General features: G+C 46.0%; 1 protein-coding gene across 1 annotated transcript in view; it reads left to right on the plus strand.

The window, feature by feature from the left end:
• PROM2 (prominin 2) overlaps positions 1–19,502 on the plus strand; it is a 45,090-nt gene that overhangs the window by 3,305 nt on the left and 22,283 nt on the right. Inside the window, exons 2-12 of the mRNA XM_081870004.1 lie at positions 2,784–2,833; positions 4,200–4,402; positions 5,981–6,101; positions 10,590–10,653; positions 11,554–11,643; positions 13,725–13,924; positions 15,318–15,392; positions 15,501–15,564; positions 15,971–16,130; positions 17,437–17,589; positions 18,065–18,188. Coding sequence (XP_081726130.1) covers positions 2,784–2,833; positions 4,200–4,402; positions 5,981–6,101; positions 10,590–10,653; positions 11,554–11,643; positions 13,725–13,924; positions 15,318–15,392; positions 15,501–15,564; positions 15,971–16,130; positions 17,437–17,589; positions 18,065–18,188 — 1,304 coding nt within the window. The remainder of the gene's footprint in view (positions 1–2,783; positions 2,834–4,199; positions 4,403–5,980; positions 6,102–10,589; positions 10,654–11,553; positions 11,644–13,724; positions 13,925–15,317; positions 15,393–15,500; positions 15,565–15,970; positions 16,131–17,436; positions 17,590–18,064; positions 18,189–19,502) is intronic.

A 19,502-nucleotide genomic window follows, 5' to 3' on the forward strand; every position in this document is an offset into this window, starting at 1 on the left:
ATGAGTTGCACCACTTAGGACTGTGGGCCAGGGGTAGCTAATGTGCAGCCCCTCACCTCAGATGTTGTTGGGCTATGACGCCCATCATCCACAGGCCACTGGTCATCTTGGCTTGGGCTCAGGGTCGGATTTAGGTCTGATGAGGTCCTAAGCTACTGAAAGTAATGGGGTCCTTTATATGTCCAGCTGTCCTTTGTCAACAACAAATTGTCGCTTTTTTGTGTTGAATATATGCTATGTGGTAATTTATGGACTTAATGAGTATCTAAAGCAATTTTATTTGTTTTTTATAGTATATTTTGGAAATGTACATCCAGTTTCTTTTCTTTTAAATTTTTTGGGGGGCCCAAGAGAGTGGGGCCCTAAGCTATAGCTGGTTAAGCTTGTACGTAAATCCAGCACTGCTCGGGCTGCTGAGAGCTGCAGTGACGGATATGTGAAGGGCAGCACAATGGTTACTCCTGCTATAGGTGAATGCTCTTGTGACCGACTGCTCCTCCATATGAAAATGTTCCTCTCATCCTGCACCTAGAAAGATGGGTAGGCTAGATCCTGACATGTTAGTTTTCTATATGAATGGTCCTTGTATGGAGGAACAAGTCAAACCTGATCTCATTTTTTGACAGAATTACAAGCCTGGTAGATGAAGGGAACGCAGTGGATGTAGCCTACCTTGATTTCAGCAAGGCATTTGACAAGGTGCCCCATGATATTCTTGTAAAGAAGCTGGTAAAATGTGGTCTTGACTATGCTACCACTCAGTGGAGTTGTAACTGGCTGACTGACCGAACCCAAAGGGTGCTCATCAATGGTTCCTCTTCATCCTGGAGAAGAGTGACTAGTGGGGTGCCACAGGGTTCTGTCTTGGGCCCGGTCTTATTCAACATCTTTATCAACGACTTGTATGATGGACTCAAGGGCATCCTGATCAAATTTGCAGATGACACCAAACTGGGAGGGGTGGCTCACACCCCAGAGGACAGGATCACACTTCAAAACGACCTTGACAGATTAGAGAACTGGGCCAAAACAAACAAGATGAATTTTAACAGGGAGAAATGTAAAGTATTGCACTTGGGGGGGAAAATGAGAGGCACAAATACAAGATGGGTGACACCTAGCTTGAGAGCAGTACATGTGCAAAGGATCTAGGAGTCTTGGTTGACCACAAACTTGACATGAGCCAACAGTGTGACGCGGCAGCTTAAAAAGCCAATGCAATTCTGGGCTGCATCAATAGGAGTATAGCATCTAGATCAAGGGAAGTAATAGTGCCACTGTATTCTGCTCTGGTCAGACCTCACCTGGAGTACTGTGTCCAGTTCTGGGCACCACAGTTCAAGAAGGACACTGACAAACTGGAATGTGTCCAGAGGAGGGCAACCAAAATGGTCAAAGGCCTGGAAACGATGCCTTATGAAGAACGGCTAAGGGAGCTGGGCATGTTTAGCCTGGAGAAGAGGAGGTTAAGGGGTGATATAATAGCCATGTTCAAATATATAAAAGGATGTCACATAGAGGAGGGAGAAAGGTTGTTTTCTGCTGCTCCAGAGAAGCGGACACGGAGCAATGGATCCAAACTACAAGAAAGAAGATTCCACCTAAACATTAGGAAGAACTTCCTGACAGTAAGAGCTGTTTGACAGTGGAATTTGCTGCCAAGGAGTGTGGTGGAGTCTCCTTCTTTGGAGGTCTTTAAGCAGAGGCTTGACAACCATATGTCAGGAGTGCTCTGAAGGTGTTTCCTGCTTGGCAGGGGGTTGGACTCGATGGCCCTTGTGGTCTCTTTCAACTCTATGATTCTATGATTCTATGAATCCCTCAAGTAAGCCAATGTCGTCACTGCTTAGGAGACAGGACTGCAAACTTGTACCTACTTGCCTGCATTCAGGAACTTACTTATGAGTAGACATGTTTAAGCTTGAACTGTTGAGCTCTAGTCCTATTCACACTTACCGGGGTTTGAACTCTGTACAAATTACTTCAAAGTAAATATTATCAGGATTGTAGTGTGTGAGTGCAATTATATGCACACTTCCTTGTGAGTAAGCCTCATAGAACTTAGTGAGACATTTTGCAAGTAAACATGTACAGGATCCATCTGTGAACGGATCAACAGCCTCTGTTGACAGAGTTGCGGTCTACATTTCCATGTCATTTCCATGCAAAAAGAGAGAGGCTCTAATAACCAAAGGGAACAAGCCCTTTTCTCAAATTGTGTATAATAAAAAGACAAATAATAGGTACCCACAATTAATCATAGTCACAGGAAGCTCCTCAGTGATTATGCTAATAAAAGAAAAAACAACAATTTGCTCCATTGATGTTATGAATGGTTGGGCTTCCCATTGTTTGTCAAGTTTAAAGATGGCAACTCTTAACCATGAGAGAGCAGCCTGGCAGGTTGACTGTATTCATGTTTCTTTTGGAATAAGGTATAGAATGCCAAAATAATTTTTCAAAGAGAAGAAAGGTCAATGAAGTGGCTTGTCAGTTCTGTAGGAACCGTGGTTGCCCTGATACTGTTCCGCATTTCTGGGGAGACATTTGAAAGGCTAGATAAACACACTCCTACCATTGCGATGGAAGGAAGGAAGGTGTTAAGAATTTTATTTTTAAAGATTTTTATTTTAAAAAATCAGGGTTTTAGAAGTACACAAAACTGGGGCTGAACTGGATCTTCCCTTTACGAAGAGAAGCACAGGCCGTGGGCAAAGGTGTTGAGGGGTGGGTTGCTATGGCAATGTTTGAATATTCTGCAACTAATGTGTCTTCTTCCACAGAGTTGCTGAGGGATGCCCTAAATGACCCACCGTCTGCTAATACTTCACGGGTAAGGAAAAACAGAGGAGGGAAGTCCACTTAGGGGGAGGAAGTCCACCATTTTGTGAGCTCGGAGTCCATGTTGGATACCACAGTTTAGTTTCTTAGGTATTTTCTTATTTATATGCCCACCTACAGTTCTGAGGCTTATGCACACATGGCTTCCACAGGAGACATGGGCTCAAGTGGAGGTATAGCTGGGGAACGGTGTTTGGAGGCTGTGTAGACAGTTGAAAGAGATTTGACATTAGCAGATATTTAAGAAACGGCGAGGACTTGGAGTTGGTGGGCAGTAAACCTGAGGATGTTGTTAAGAGAAGATTATAACAGAAGACATGGGAGTCCTTCCCATCTCAACTCATCTAGGGTTGCCATATTCCAGGGATCAAAAACCCAGACCCCCACCATCAGGGCACCCCCCACCTCTCTTACCTTTGCTGTCTTCAGCCTCCGGCTCATGATGGGCGGCCAGGAACAACACCAAGCCTGGCACGACCCCCAGCAGGCTGCTCCAGGCCACCCGATGCCTGCTTCCTCTTCCGGGGCACAGTGCCTTCTGAGCATGCACAAAACAAAAACATAAAAATAAAAAGCAACCCACCCCTCAAACCTGGACATTTAATTCAAAATGCAAAAATCCACCCAGATGGGAGGGGGCTGCCCCCCTAGATATGTCTGGGAAATTCCAGACTTACGGCAGCCCTAAACTAATTCCTTCCTAGGTAGACCTCCTCAAGTGCCACCCTCTTGCCCAGGGGTCTGTAACCCACAAAAGCTAATACCAAGGCTCTTCCTTGGTTTTGCTGCAAAAAAGCTATCATGGCTGACTACTCTGGAAATCTTGTCTCCTTGGTTCTCCACTGATAACATGAGATTCCAGCATACAAGGAGTCCACATGTCCCCTCTCCAACGTAATCCTTCTTAACAATGGACATTTTTCAATTACAATGAGCATCATAACTAAGGCTACATTCACACCATACACCTAAAGCACTATAATACCACTTTAAAAAGCCCCCGGTGAATTCTGGGAGCTGTAGTTTCTTAGGGGTGCTGAAACTTTTTAGGAGACCCCCATTACTCTCATAGACCTAGAATTCCCAGAGTTCCATAGGAAGAGAGACTGATTGTTGAACCACTGTGGGAATTGTAGCTCTGGGATGGGACTTGGGGCTTTCCTAACCACTTTCAGCATCCTTAACTGACTACAGCTCCCAGAACTCTTTGGGAAAAGCCACAAGTGTTTAAAGTGATATGATAGTGCTTTAAATGTGTGGTGTGAATATGGCCTCAGGGGTCACAGAAACCAAGCAGAGTGGTGGTGGTAAGAGAGACCAGCGATCAGTCTCTGAAGGACTCTTGCTTTCCTCTCCAGATCCTCCAGTATCAAACAGGATACATCATCTGTGCCACAATTGCTGTCATCTATTTTGTGGCGGTGCCCATGACCGGGTTGTGCCTCTGCTGCTGCCGGAAGCACAGGCACTGTGGCGGGCGGATCAAAGCATACCGCCGCTCCCTTCTCTGCCAGCGCAACCTCCTCATGTTCTGCCTGCTCCTGACCACGCTTGTCATCCTGTAAGTGAGGACCTGAGCTAGTCCACGACATCCGTGCAATGGCGGCGGTGGTGGTGGGAGGGCTGCTTGTAGGACTGACAGTTACACGGAGGGGAAAGGAGATGAAACTTTCTGGGGAGGATGTAAAGCTTGTCATTGAACACCTGCACAGGCTTTCCCATTTCCTACCAGGCATATTTAGAGGTTCTGGGTGGTGGTGGTGGTTGTTGTTTTACCTACATAGCTTTAAATAAGGAATTAGGCCTTCCTGATTGTGTTGGGCTTCCATCAGCACCAGCCAGCATGGCCAATGGTCAGGGCCAGGGAAGATGGGAGTTAGAGTCTCAAACTGCATAACTCTTGCCCACCAGTGTCTAAGAGCACAGGAGCATAAGAAGGACAAGAACTGGCCTGAATCAGACCAGTGGCCCATCTGGTCCACCACCTTTTTGTCTCCTCCTCCTCCCAATTCTGTCCCACCTTTCCTTTAAGGAGCTCATGGTGGTGTACACAGTTCTTCCCTGCTCCCCATTTTATCCTCACAACAACCCTGTGCAGTAGACTAGCTTGAGAGACAGTGACCGGCCCAAGGTCACTCACTCACTGGGCTTCATGGTTGACCAAACTCATTTGGCTATTTAACTTGCCTTGAAGCTTTGCAGGTGGGGCTCCCTATAACCCTCAAAGCACCATTCCTATAAGCCCCATTCCTTCTTCCCTTCCTTCCTTTCACAAACCACTTTCCCCAGGTTTCTGTGCATCCTGATTTGTTGTGGACAAGTTATGCCAGCACCGTCAGTGGTTCAAGATGTTTGCAGAGACATTGTAGGCAGATTAGTGTTCCTTGTTAATTTAGCATTTTGGCCTTCAGCTAGTGAGTCAGGACTCTCAAGTGGACGATGCTGCAACTTCATGTGGATTTTAGAGCCAGCACCACCCTCTCTTTTTTGTTGTGTAGGGTTTATTTTTAAAGGAGAAAAGATGTGTGGAATGGAGAAAGAAAAGACTAATGAGAAAACTAAAGCGCAAATGAGAAAGAAATGTCAGATCTGCCAAGCAGAGAATTGTCCCATATTGCAGGCTGGGTTTGGAGATGGTCCTCAGTCTGAGAAGGTTAAAGGCAGGCTTGGACCAACTGTGGTGCCGTGGTTAGAATGTTGGACTGGGGAGATCAGAGTTCAAATCCCCACTTGGCCATGAAGCTCATGAAGGGACCTTGAGTAAGTCAGTATAACCTACCCCACAGGGCTGTTATGATGCTAAAACAGGAGGTAACCATGTTTGCCACCATGAGTTCCTTGGAGGAAAGGGAGGGAAGTAAGTCAGTAACCCTGGAAGTACAGAATGCTGGCATGACATGAAAACTGCCTGGGAGGCAGACTACAGGCCCATCACCTGATGGCTGCAAATCAATGTGTGAATGAGCAATCACTCTGCCTGATAGTATTTCTACTCCACTGTGTATGTATACATGGATACAGTTCCCACATGTTCAGTTGCTTGCCAGTCATCCAGTATTCAGTAACCAAAATAAGAGATGTGCATAGTCAGACAGAGGCGATCACTATTTATAATATGCTTGTACCACATTTCTTACAGAGGTGGTGTTATCTGTGCTTTTGCTGCCAATCAGAAGGTGAAAGAAGAGTTGGAGCCTGGAACCCGGGATGCACTAAACACCCTGCAGGTTTTGAGGCACCACATGAACTGGGTCCCCCGAGTAAGTTGGCAACACTTCTTGTCTCTTTCTCTGCCCATCCACTTTTGCTATGAGTCATTATTGCCAGGAAATTTTGTCTCTTTACTACTAAGATGTCCAGGTATAGAATCATGACTGCAAAGTTGGACCTATGTGGTGCTCTCGGGCGTAAGTGCCTCTAGGTTGCTTTACAAGACTCCTGTTACTTGTTTTCAAGAAGGTCTGTGCTCAAAGTATTGGGTGCTGAGGCCCAGGGAAGTGGTTTTCCAGCCCAGTGGGTGTGGGACAGGGCAGAGATGAGTCAGGATGAAGGTGAAATTCTGAGGAAGGCAGATCAGGATCAGAAATGTTGGGAGGCTGGTGGTTCAGTGCACTGAGCTGTTCTTAGGGATGGGGGGTGGAGTTTGATGCTTTTCACATTTTAATGTGAAACCGTCTTAATTCAAACTACCCCAAACAACACACAATTTGAAACACAACCATACTTCAAAATTTACACACCTCTGAATTTTGCAGTGCAGTTCTCTTACCAAAAATGTGTATTAAAAATGTGCTCATTAGGGGAATGTGTGAATAAACTCTTTTTAAAAAATGCAGATTGATGTGGAAATGTGGCAGACTGAAATTAAGATAGCAAAATATGAGAAACTGAGCAGAACTGCTCTCTGTGAGAACAGCAGGTGATTACTGTGGGCAGACCCACACCATACATTTAAATCACATGAATAACCCCCAAAACAGAATTTTGGGAATTGTAGCTTGTTATAAGTACTGAGAAATGTAGTCCTGTGAGGGATAAATTTCCATAATTTTTGGGGGGGGGCATTTGGTGTGTTTTTAATGTATGTTTTGGAGCTGCCTTAAGATTAGAATTTCAATCTGCCATAGTGAAGATGGATGTTTCATGGCACCTGAGTGTGTCAGCCAATGGTTCAGATGCAGAGACGTCCTCCCCCCGTCCCCTCCCCCCCATTGGCTGCTTCTGCTCTGAGAAAGTGGAAGGACAAGGCAGCCTCTGCTTAAGATAGGTTGGCTTTCTGGCCACCATTGCGCCTGGCAGCAGCAGCAGCACCAGCAGCAGCAAGGCTCCTTAACTGCTTGTGTGCTAATGCGAGCTGGCAAGCGGGTGTCCTTGGAGACACAAATCCAGGGCACTCTGAATGTGCCACAGCCTTCTTCAGCAGCTGGCAGTGGCACGTCCCCTTTGCAAGCCCAGAGCAGAGAAAAAGCTGAGAAACTGCTCTGCAGCCTGCGAGAGATATCTGTGGCGCCATGGGGTGGTCCAAAGGGTGATGTGGCGTTGCTGAGCAGTGGGGCAAGCTGCAAAGGAACAGCTTCATTAACCAGAAGTGGGTGATGAGCCATTTGGGAGTGGAGTGGTGGGGGAATATTCAGTTGGCTGGGAGTCATTTTAATTTGCTGTTCATACACAGCATTAAATCTTAATGGGTATTTTATTGTTTCTCCCTGTTATTGGGAGTTTTAAAAAGATGTTACTTCCCTGACTGGTAGGAGCTGAACTAGAAATCGGATAAACCTGCACCAAACATTTTCCACTTAGATGCCACAAACCTACAAGCTTTCCATGGTGTCGTTTAAATCTGGCACCTACCACATAGCAGGACAGAGAAAATGTGTATTTTTTAGGATGGCGTAAACAACAAAATGCTTCTAGTTCAGCCTTGCCCAGTATGATGCCCTCCAAATGTTTTGGAAAACATTTGGAGGGCATCATATTGGGTAATGACCCAGTCCACAACAGAAAGAAGTGCAGAGAGAAGAAACTTGAACTCCAAAGTGTGCGAAAACTTAATGCATTTTAGAAGACAGGATCTTTCCTTTGGAGCAATCTTAAACTTTAAAACTCTGTAGAATAACTGAAACAGCTTGCACAAATATCCCTGCCTATCCTGAAGAAGGAAGCTGTGCCCCTAATGCGGTGAACTATAATAATTCCTTTTGGTGGGCACTTATGTATGAAAACATGCTTGTCCTTTTTGCATACTTGCTGGTTTCTATGCCTTTCTCCTGGTTTTTGGTGTTCCATTTCAGTCAGTCCCACCCTCTGTTGCTTTTAGGAGAAATTACACTGGAAGCAGTAATCACAGATTTCCCACGTAATGACCAGTTAGTTCTCAGATGCATGAATATGACAAAGACATCTTTCTCTGGGAAAGCTGCTGCTATGATTGATTTGTTAGTCTTTAAGGCGCTGCAGGATTCTTTGTCGTTAAGGAGGGGGTCCCATCAGTCAGCCTACGTAAGGCTAAACAAAATACGATGTGGCAAATCCACAAGCAGGAGCCCCTACGGTCCCCAACACTTCCACATGCAAAACAACAAGTTTGCCTCCAGACTATTTTGCAAGCGCATTTCAAGCACATAACAGAACTTTAAGTGGCGGCTAAATGTACAGAAGAGTGTGGGATGGACAAATGATTAACCATAAGGCAAGCTAAGGATGGAGGAGAAATTTAATTCAGTTTGTACTTAAAGGCAAACATCTAATTCATACTTTCTGAAACAATAACTTCTCTGAATTTCACAGTGCAGTTCTCCAGCCAAGTAATATGTTCAAAAGTGCATATTGGGGGTGTGTGTGCATAAAAATGCATGTATCTGTGAAAACAACATACAAAAATACATTATATTAGGGAAATTTGCATTGCAAACATATGCATATTAGGCAAAATCGCATTGCACAAAAGTGTATATTAAGCAAAACTGCATGAATTTTCATGACGACTAAGAAAAATATCACATACTGATGTGCAAATGTGGAGAACTGAACATTGGAAAGATGAGAAACTGACATATTCACTCATCCCGACCACGAGCAAATCAACATGAATGCTCCTTGTCATATGACCTCTCTGCAAACAATTCAGAACAAATGGTCAATAAAGATTGAGCATAGTTTCACCTGGGACCTTCTTCATGCAAATCATACTCTATTTTATTTGTTTCTTTGTTTAATTTGTATAGCACCCTTCATCTGAAGATCACAGAGCAGTTTACAATATAAAAACACAAAAATATATAGCATAGTCTCAAACAAAAACACCCCCTCCCCACAGTTTAAAATGCCATAGAGAAGAGGAATGTTTTTGCTTGGCTCCTAAAGATATGTAACAAAGGCAGCAGGCAGCCTCCCTGGGCAGAGCATTCTCCAAGCAAGGAGCCACCACAGAAAAGGCCTGCTCTTGTGTTTCCACCCTCTGGGCCTCTCATGGAGGAGGCACATGAAGAAGGGCCTCAGCCTTTCCCCATCAAATAACTTGATAAATGCAAAGAAAATTATCAAAGCCACATTCCTGTATAACTATCCTGGGGAGCAGTGGTAAACATAAGATACTCCCAGACAGTACAACGCAACTAGGTTTGTGTGTGCACACATTGTTTTTCTTAAAGAACAAATTCTGCATGAATTTCAGCTACTGGCACCACAAACACACACTACTGCCTACAAATAACAAAACAAAATAAAAATCTATCCCACTTGACAGATTGAAAATGGACTGTGGCCAATTTCATTACCAAGTCGAAAAGTCAGCATCCCTGTTGTATTTCTTGACATTCTCATTCTGCCAAGGTTCTGACTTCCACAAAGACATTGGGAAGTTTCCTGTGAATACAGCCAGCTCTCTGACTCCTTTCTAGTTGTCCCTTTGCCATCTGGGCTGAGTTTTGAAGTCACAGAAGCATTTGTACCACATCTGTGTTTTCTACCGGGGCACATGCAGCCTCACTTTGAAATGTGTGCCATGGAGCATGCTTGCTCCTGTGCTCCCAAGGAAGCAAAGAAGCAGTGATGGCTTTAAAAGGGGATTGGACAAATTCATGAAGGCTATCAGCGGCTACTGGTGGGTATATCCTGAGGGATATATTTTACCTCCACAGCTGGAGTCTATAACGCTTCTGAATGCCAGTTGCTGAAAACTGCAGGAGGGAAAAGTGCTGTTGCACTCATATCCTGCTTGTGGCATCTGGTTGGCCACTGAGAATGGGATATTGAACTAGGTGGGCCACTAGACTGATCCAGCAGACCCTTCTTAAGTTCTTAAAACTTGATTTATACGGAATGTGGACCACCTGGAAAGCCCTTACCGATGTAGGTATCCCACAGTCCCATTCACGTTCAAATGCACTTTCCACGTGCACAGACTGGTTCACTGGTTCACATGGAATGTCACCCTGCCAGTAGTGCCCCTTCCTGGGTCACTGAATAAGCCATAGGTCCCAAGTGCAAGTACTGTAAAGCTTCACTGGCTTCCCGCTGGACCTTATGGGGCTAAGAGCTTAGCCTTCCATGTCTCATTTCAGCTTTGCAAGAAGACAAAAGAAACAGCCTAACCCTGGGGGTTTTCTGTAGCAAGGGGTCAAGGTTTGCATGGGTCAGAAATGAGGTCTGATGCAAATCTTTCCTGAAAGATGCCAAGTTGTGAGTTGAGCTCTTATTTCAACCCTTTAAAAGTCTCTCTCTCCTCCTCCTCCCACCCCCTGCTATAGGGAGTTCAGCTGACCGTAGAGCAGTTTACAGTCCCGAAACAGCAAATCCTCAGTGACCTGAACAGTAAGTTGCCATTGCTGTGTATGTTTATGTTTGCCTCAGGGCCATGTCACACATTGCTTTTTCACGTGTATGTCTCATATATATATATATATTTCAAGACTTGTGTGAATGCAACAGGCTATTACAGTGGTACCTCGGGTTACATACGCTTCAGGTTACAGACGCTTCAGGTTACACACTCTGCTAACCCAGAAATAGTGCTTCAGGATAAGAACAGAAATTGGGCTCTGGCGTTGCAGTGGCAGCAGGAGGCCCCATTAGCTAAAGTGGTGATTTAGGTTAAGAACAGTTTCAGGTTAAGTACGGACCTCCAGAATGGATTAAGTACTTAACCCGAGGTACCACTGTATATGCAAATGTCTGCTGAAGTGCCCTCAGCAGGCACTCAGGAATGGGTCTGGCTCCTACTTGAGTGTCCTCTCAGACCAAACATTTAATGTGAGTGGGGTTTGATGTTCTGTTGGTTTGGCACAAGCAGCAAGAGAAGATGGAGAAAATAGCACTCCCATGGGTGCTATTGAAAACTTTCTTCTGGATGCAGAGAGCAGCTTGGGGGTGGGGGAAATGTGTCAATGTCAGGAGAGTTTAAAATGTATAAACCAGTCTTCATTAAAGAATGGATTTCAGAGCAGTATATAAAACTGCATTACATAAATTTATTATCTGTATTTGTGTATTACCCAGTAACTGATATTCTGGGATTAGCTAACAATGAAATTTAAAACCACAAATATTAAAACAAGAGAACCATCAAAGCAGAATAAAACAATCACAGTGTGAATTAAAATAAGTAAAGCCAACAAGAGCATAACAGCTGTATAGCATAAGACATCTTCCTAGCTAGGCTGAAGAGGCGGGAATTGCCCCAGATTTGACAGGTGGCGCTTTTGTGTTTTTCAGATGTCAGCTGGACCATTGGCACCACCATCCACCTCCTGCTCAAGGGGAATGTCTATTCTGCCATGGATGCTTTGAAGGCCAGAGTGCAAGGTAAGATCAAGACTTGTCTCAAGCTATTATGTTTTAACTCTCATAGGCCACAACACTGTGGCAGCTTTCTGCAACCTGGTGCCCTTGATGTGGCTTGGACTACAATTCCCATTAGCTATGCTCCCTTCAGCTGTAGCAACATATGGCCTTACTGGCTGGGGCTGATGGGAGTTGTAATCCAAGCCATCTAGAGGGCACCAGGTTGCGGAAGGCTGGTTGATGATGACACATCCTACATGGTTTACACCTTCAGTTTACCAAATGATACCTGCAGTTCATGCATGATGAAAGCACAGAGTCACCCCTAAAAGGCTTGCATTACAGGTGCCTGTCCCAAAGTGCAACTAAATAAAATAAAATAATTCTGTTTGGACAAATATAGTGATCTGTTGTAATGGGGTTGCCTTTAAAGATGGTCAGGAAACTTCAGCTGGTTCCAAGGCGTGGGCAGCAGAGTCCTGGTGGGTATACAGTGCTCAGCTTCAAGAATGGCTGGTAAGGGGAGGTAAGGGGAAGTCATGTTTTATATGTTTTTGTTTTGTGTTCTGTTTGTTTTGTTTTTGTTGTGATGTGTCAGAAAACTTAATAAAAATTATATATATATAAAAAAGAATGGCTGTATTATACAAGCTGCACTGGCTTCCAGCGTGTTTCTAGTCTGGGTTTAGAGTGGTGGTGTAAACCTTTGAAGCCCTAAAGGGTTTGGGATGACTACCTGCACCCGTACCATCCTGCACACATACCGAGATGTTGTAGAAACATAAGCAGAGCCTGCTGGGTCTGGCCAGTGACCCATCTAGCGCAGCATCCAGTTCTCACCGTGGCCACGCAGATGCCCAGAGATGCAAGCAAGCAAGACCTGAGTGCAGCTGCAGGGCCCTCCCCTCCTGGGATTCCCAGCAACTGGTATTCAGAGGCAGACTGCCTCTGAGGGTGAAGATGGAGCATCTGAACCGGACGCCCTCCTGGTGTGTCCACCTCCTGGGTCTAGGAGGGCACCTCTGGAACTGCCTCCCCACAGAGCTGTGGTGAGTGCCATTCAGAGGGCCTGACAGACTCCTTTGTTTTCATTGGCCGCCCCTAAATAATGTTTTGTCTCATTCACTGGATGGAGATTACAGTATTATTCTGTTATATAGTTCTGAGCCTGCTTCTGTTTTCACGAATCTGCTTTATTCCTGTTTTGAGCAATACTGACAGAAGCACACTTGTAGTTCTTATTGTCATACGCCACTCTGGATGGACTTACCCTGGAAAAATAGCATATTTATATGCTATTTATTTTGGAAAATAAGATAAACCAAGAGCGGAATTCACAACTTATTGTGAGCTAGGGTTGCCATCCGTCCTGTATAACACAGGATTGTCTCTTATTTCAATGTAAAATTCCTGTATTGATTCAATTTGTTTGTCTTGTATTCCCTGTTTCCACTCTGCTGCTCCACACACACGCCTCCTGCCCCCTGCCCCCTGCCCCCCCGCTTCTCACTTCTTCCTTTTCCTTTTCCCTCCTCACTCCCTCTCCTCATCTCGCCCCCAAGGAGGATCCAACCAGGGCAAGGCTTTCATGCTGCTGCTTCCAGTTCCCTGCAGCTTGAGCTGGGTGAAGGCGGCCATCTGCACAGCTGCACCCTAGGAGCACTGGGCCCCGTCGCTCAGAGAGAGCAGGCTCTGGGACTCTAGAAACAAGCGGTTTTGTGCAGGTGTAGCCCAGAAACCCCCGTTCCGAACATTGTTATCCGCATGACATTTGAGGGGGGGGGGAAGAGTAGCTCCCCATATGGCTTGCCATCCCCCCTGTTCCCTAATATTTTTTTCTGTCCTTCAGAATTTAACGTGTGGAACAAAGCTCATCCCCCCATCAGAATATGCTCATTTATTTTTTGCTCTGGCCTGCATATATTGCTGTCCAGTACCATACATTACTGCATGTATGTGAAAGGATGTGTGAAAGGTCACATGTTTCAGCACCAGGTGGGAAAAGAATTTGCCCCCAACCTCCCGCTGCCTGCCTGCTGCCATCCTGTCCTGTATTTTGCCAGAACAAAGGTGGCAGCCCTAATGTGACCTTTCTCTTTAAGACCTACAGAACTCACTGCACCATTTGCAGACTCTCAACAAGACTGTGCAGGCCCTGATCCAGCAACAAGATGAGCTGGAAGCAGCCCTGAAAGACAGGAAGCAAAGCCTCACTTCCCTCCTGGAGGATCCAGGCTGCATCTATTGTGCCGGTGCCCTGAGCCAAGCTCAGAGTTTGGAGCTGGGCGCTAACTACCACAAAGTAAGTTCACTGAGAGGCTGGGCCCCTCCAGGATGGAGACTCTTGCTCAAGTACAAAGGTGCAAAAGTGACACAGCTGTGTCACTTCTTTTGGTGCACGAAAGCTTGTACACTTCAGCAGGATTTGGGCCAGTAACAGGTGTTCTGTTGCCTCTGCTGTATTTCTTTAGGTCATTTATAGACTTGAATTCATGTCACATTTCCTTTAGCTGTGTTGAGAGTTCATGTTTCCTGTCCAAAAGTGGGCTTTCTTCTTCTAGGATGGCAGTTGTCAAGGCTAACTGCAGGGACCTCTTTAATGAAGCACAAGCTTCCACACCCAGCTTGGCCATCAGCCCCACACTTCACACTAATTTCAGTAGCTGATGGTGCACAGAACTGTGGGTTTCAGGGTGAACGTTTTGGCACAGGGGAGATCTGTGATTGGATCTCCCAAGTCTTTTTTGAAAAAGGGGGAATGCGTGCAGCCCTCCAATGTGGATTGAGGCAATGTACTGACCTGCATGGTATGTTTTCCCCCATGATGGAAATAGCAGCTCCATATGTGTGTGCAAAAGGGTAGTCACTTCCTGTCAATGCTGCTACCAGGGCCGGCTCAAGACATTTTGCTGCCTAAGGCCAAGGACAAGATGGCAGCCTCAAGCCCCAAGGCATAGACAGAAGCCAGTTGGACTGGTGGTTGACTCTTACTCCAATACAGGTGAAAGGACAGCGTCTTCCACTACATTTGAGGGCAGCAGGCTACTGTAAGGGGCACAGGGCAAGCCACATGGCACTCACAGCTCTGCACCTCAGCATCTGCCTTCCTCATCACAGGGCCAGACCTGGCTGCTACCCAGTCTGATTTTAATGGGGATCTGCTGCTGCATTTATCCCTTTAAAAACACACAAAATATCTGATCATAGACCTGCCGCCATCTTCTCCAGTTGCACCCTTGTTTTCTACACAGTGGCTGTGGCCCTCCAGATGTTGTTGGCCAACTCCCATCAGCCCCAGGCAGCATGGCCAATGATAACGGATTGTGGGAGTTGAGATCCAGCAACACCTGGAGGGCCACAAGTTCTCCACTCCTCCTCTAGGTCACAGACTTCCCCAACCTGGTGTAGGAGCTACTGGGGAGGTGGAAATGGAAAGAGGGATGCCTCTTACCAGTTGAGGAGCCTTCAGGAACCTGATGTCCTCCAGGTCTTTTGGTCTACAATGGAGCTGATGGAGTTGTAGTTCAAAACATCTGGACGGCACCAGGTTATGGTTATAACTGTAGATAAAGCTCTGAATTTTCCATGGGCAGGGGGGAATACAACTAATGACTATATTAATTGAAATGCACACAATTTTCACTTTCTTCTCCACTTCCAAGCACTTGTCTTTTATCAGTGGTTTGTTCCCTCAGGTACCTTCAGTAGAAAAGGTTTTGAAGACCTTGCATGGGCTTCCCAAGGCTAATTTCTCTGAAATGATTCGCCGGGTAAGTAGTTAAAGAATCTTGGAGCAAGAAGAGAAGCTTCTGCTTGTTCTTTAGCAAAATGCACACTTGACCCAGTGTGTTAAGACATTTCGGTTTCTGTGCTTCTAGGCCAATAGCAGCTTCAACTCTATCCCGGGACTAGCTCTGGTGAAGATGGCGGACGTTGTTCAAGGTGAGTTAAGCCCTTCCATGCTCATGCTTAGGGTGAAGGGCTGTAGCTCAGTGGTGGGGCATCTGCTTTGCATGCAGAAGGTTCTATATTCAGTCCCTGGCACCTCCAGCTGGGGCTGGGGAAGACTCCTTCCTGGAAGCGCTGGAGAGCCACTGCTGCCGGCCAGACTGGACAATGCTGAGCCGGATGGACCCAGCAGGGGGCAGCTTCCTATGTTTCCCATGCTAGGCTGGAGGCCATAATTCCACTGTATGGTGTAGGTTCAGGGCTTAATTTGAATTGGGGGCATTGGGGTGTGGTGCCAGGCTTGCTTTTCATGCCAGTGCCCAGCCCACGAACGTGTGATGAGAAACCACAAACCTTGCTTGGTTCCTCCGTCACCTGATGTTCCGCTCTTGCCTTGCAGAGCTCAAGGAGGAAATAGAGAAGGCCGGCCAAAAGTTGCAGTCCATCACAGACGACTTTCCAATCTCAGATCACACCCGTCCCATGAATGATGCTCTGGTGAAGGCTGAGAACAAGAGCCGGCCCTATTTTTTGGAGGCAAAACGTTATGAGACATACAGGTAAAATGGAGCTCTGTGCTTTGCACGCAGGAGGAGGAGCATTCTCCTATGCATCCTTTCGACCCATCCTCATGCCAATCTGCTTCTCATTCTATCCCTCCCGTCTGCTCATCAAGTCCAGCCCTTATCCTGTAGTGGTTAGAGTGCTAGACCAGGACCAAGGAGACCCAGGTTCAAATCTCTGCTCAGGCACAAACCTTGGGATGGCCACTGTCTCTCAGCTGAACCAACCTCACAGGGTTGTTGTAAGGATAAAATGGAGAGGGAGATCCCATTTATGCCACCCATCTTGAGATTTTTTGGAGGAAAAGTGGGAGATAAAAATAATAATAAAGATAATTTTAAAATTCTGTTGGCCAGTTAATTGCTCACAAAAATACTTTAAAAATCATAATGACAATATTTAGCTTGCATAGAGTGCTTACGAACATTTAAAGCACTTCATTTACATTTATGTATGTATGTATGTATGTATGTATGTATGTAAAACTCTATGATGCCTTTCTGCCAAAACGTGGCTTCCACAAATCATAAAAAAATCAATAAAATACAGTAATACACAAAGGAGATCTAAAAACACACATAATTCAAAGCAGAAGTGCAAGTGACCAGGAGAAGCTGTTTAAAACAACAGTGCAGTTAACTAATCACAAGGGCCAATACAAACCAACAGCGACAGAATAAAAAACTCAACATAAGCAGCAATCAAAGGCTTATCACGGAAGGCTTGGGGAAACAGGTCAGACTTCACCTGGCCCCTGATAACAAGACATGCTTCATCAATGGATCCTGTTCTGTGATTGAGCCACATCTCTCATAGCAGGGCTGGGGAAACTGCGGCTCGCCAGGGGCTGCTGGACTGCATCTCCCATCATCCCTCTCCGTTGGCCGTGCTGCTTGGAGCTGATGGGAGTTGAAGGCCAACAACATCTGGAAGGCCAGGAGGAGGAGGAGAATTTTCATTTAGGAACTGCTTCTATGCCAAATGGCTTCTAAGCAGTTTACAAATATAAAAACAATACTGTAAACAATTAAAACCTCAAATATACAGGGGCATTCAGATGTCCTTAATAAAACATATAATATTAAAAATAACACAAACAATTAAAAAGCATAGCAGAGCTTTTAAGAAACCATCTGTAACAATAAAATCAGAAGTTCATTTATGGAGAGCCCCTTACTTATAAGCCACCCAGTAGAATCCAGGTCTGTGGGCAATAGGATGTACAATGGATTTTTGTTTGCTTATCTCCTTATCTCCTCCAAGCCTCACTGATGTGTCCCCACTCCACTTTTCTGTCCTCAGGTGGCTTGCAGGTGTCATTGCCTGCACCGTCATCTTGCTGATCGTCTTCTGCAACTTCCTGGGGCTTTCCTTTGGCACATATGGGCTGGTCTTGCGAGAGGATCCCAGTGACTATGAGAGGAGGGGAGAAGCTGGAGCCAGATTACTCTTAATGTAAGACACGTCTGAGTCCTGAGTCCTGGGCATGTCTGAGTCCAGCACAGAGGGTTGATTCCAAACTCTGTTCCAGGGTGACATGGGATCCTTTAGGAGGAAGGGTGGGATATAAATTCAATAAATAAGAAAAATAAAAGATTAGTGTTCAGCAACGGTACAGAGAGTGTTCTTGTGGTGGGGAGGAGGGAGGGAGGGAGGGTAGTCGGTCAGAACTCAGTGGCCAGCATTGCTATTATCCACAAGTGCTTGCCTTGACCTTCAGGGGATCTAGTCTGAGGGGGCTCTGAAATTGGTCAGTGTTTGAAAAAATACGTCTATGAGGAGAAATTTGCACTCAAATGCCGGTGGACGTTCATGTGATTTTTACTTTTTTTAAAAATTGCAACCTGATTCAGAGATGTGGAGAACTGTTCTTAATAGGAGGGGGAGTGCTGAGACCTGCAGGAATGTCTCCCTGTCTTTTCTGTTACAGCGGTGTCGTCTTCAGCTTCCTCTTCTCCTGGCTACTGATTCTCTTGGTCTTTGGCACCTTCCTGCTTGGGGGAAATGTCCAGACCTTGGTGTGCAAGCACTGGGCCAATCAGGAGATCTACAAGGTGAGTTTGTGTGCCTGGAAAAGCAGACAGTCTGCCCAAGAGTTGGAGGGAAAAGATGCCACTGTTATTCAGTGGTTCCGCTCCTTCCTCCTGGGCCGTGTTCAGAAAGTGGTGTTGGGGGATGGGTGCTCAGACCCCTGGGCTCTCACTTGTGGGGTGCCTCAAGGTTCCGTCCTCTCACCCATGTTTTTAACATCTACATGAAGCTGCTGGGAGAGATCATCAGGGGGTTTGGGCTAGGTATTCATCAGTATGCAGATGATACCCAGCTTTACCTCTCTTTCAAATCAGAACCAGTGAAGGTCCTGTGTGAGTGCCTGGAGGAGGTTGGAGGAGGGATGGTGGCTAACAGATTGAGGTTGAATCCTGACAAGACAGAAGTACTGCTTTGGGGGGACAGGGGGCAGGCTGGTGTGGAAGACTCCTTGGTCCTGAATGGGGTAACTGTGCCCCTGAAGGACCAGCTGCGCAGCCTGGGAGTCATTCTGGACTCACAGCTGTCCATGGAGGCACAGGTCAATTCTGTATCCAGGGCAGCTGTCTCCCAGCTCCATCTGGTACACAGTCTGAGACCCTCGCTCCCTGCAGACTGTCTTTCCAGAGTGGTGCATGCTCTAGTTATCTCCCACTTTGACTATTGCAATGTGCTCTACGTGGGACTACCTTTGAAGGTGACCCGGAAACTACAACTAATCCAGAATGTGGCAGCAGGACTGGTGACTGGAAGTGGCTGCCAAGACCATATAACGCCAGTCCTGAGAGATCTGCATTGGCTCCCAGTACGTTTCCGAGCACAATTCAAAGTGTTGGTGCTGACCTTTAAAGCCCTAAACGGCCTCGGTCCAGTATATCTGAAGGAGCATCTCCACCCCCATCATTCAGCCCAGACACTGAGGTCCAGCGCCGAGGGCCTTCTGGCAGTTCCCTCACTGCGAGAAGTGAGGTTACAGCGAACCAGGCAGAGGGCCTTCTTGGTAGTGGCACCTACCCTGTGGAACGGCCTCCCATCAGATGTCAAGGAAACAACTATCTTACTTTTAAAAGACATTTGAAGGCAGCCCTGTTTAGGGAATTTTTTTAATGTTTGAAGTGTTATTTTGTTTAATATTTTGTTGGGAGCTGCCCAGAGTGGCTGGGGAAACCCAGTCAGATGGGCAGGCTATAAATAATAAATTATTATTATTCTAGTCGATTCAGTGGGGTTAATTTCATAGCCTATGTCCTGCTCCTTTTATTGCTGTGTACGGAATATAGGAAGCTGCCAAAACCTGAGTCAGCCCATTGGTCCACCTCTTCCCCACTGTCTGCACTCAC

The sequence above is a fragment of the Podarcis erhardii genome (genome assembly GCF_964252035.2).
Source record: "Podarcis erhardii genome assembly, chromosome: 7".
Taxonomy (NCBI): Eukaryota; Metazoa; Chordata; class Lepidosauria; order Squamata; family Lacertidae; genus Podarcis; species Podarcis erhardii.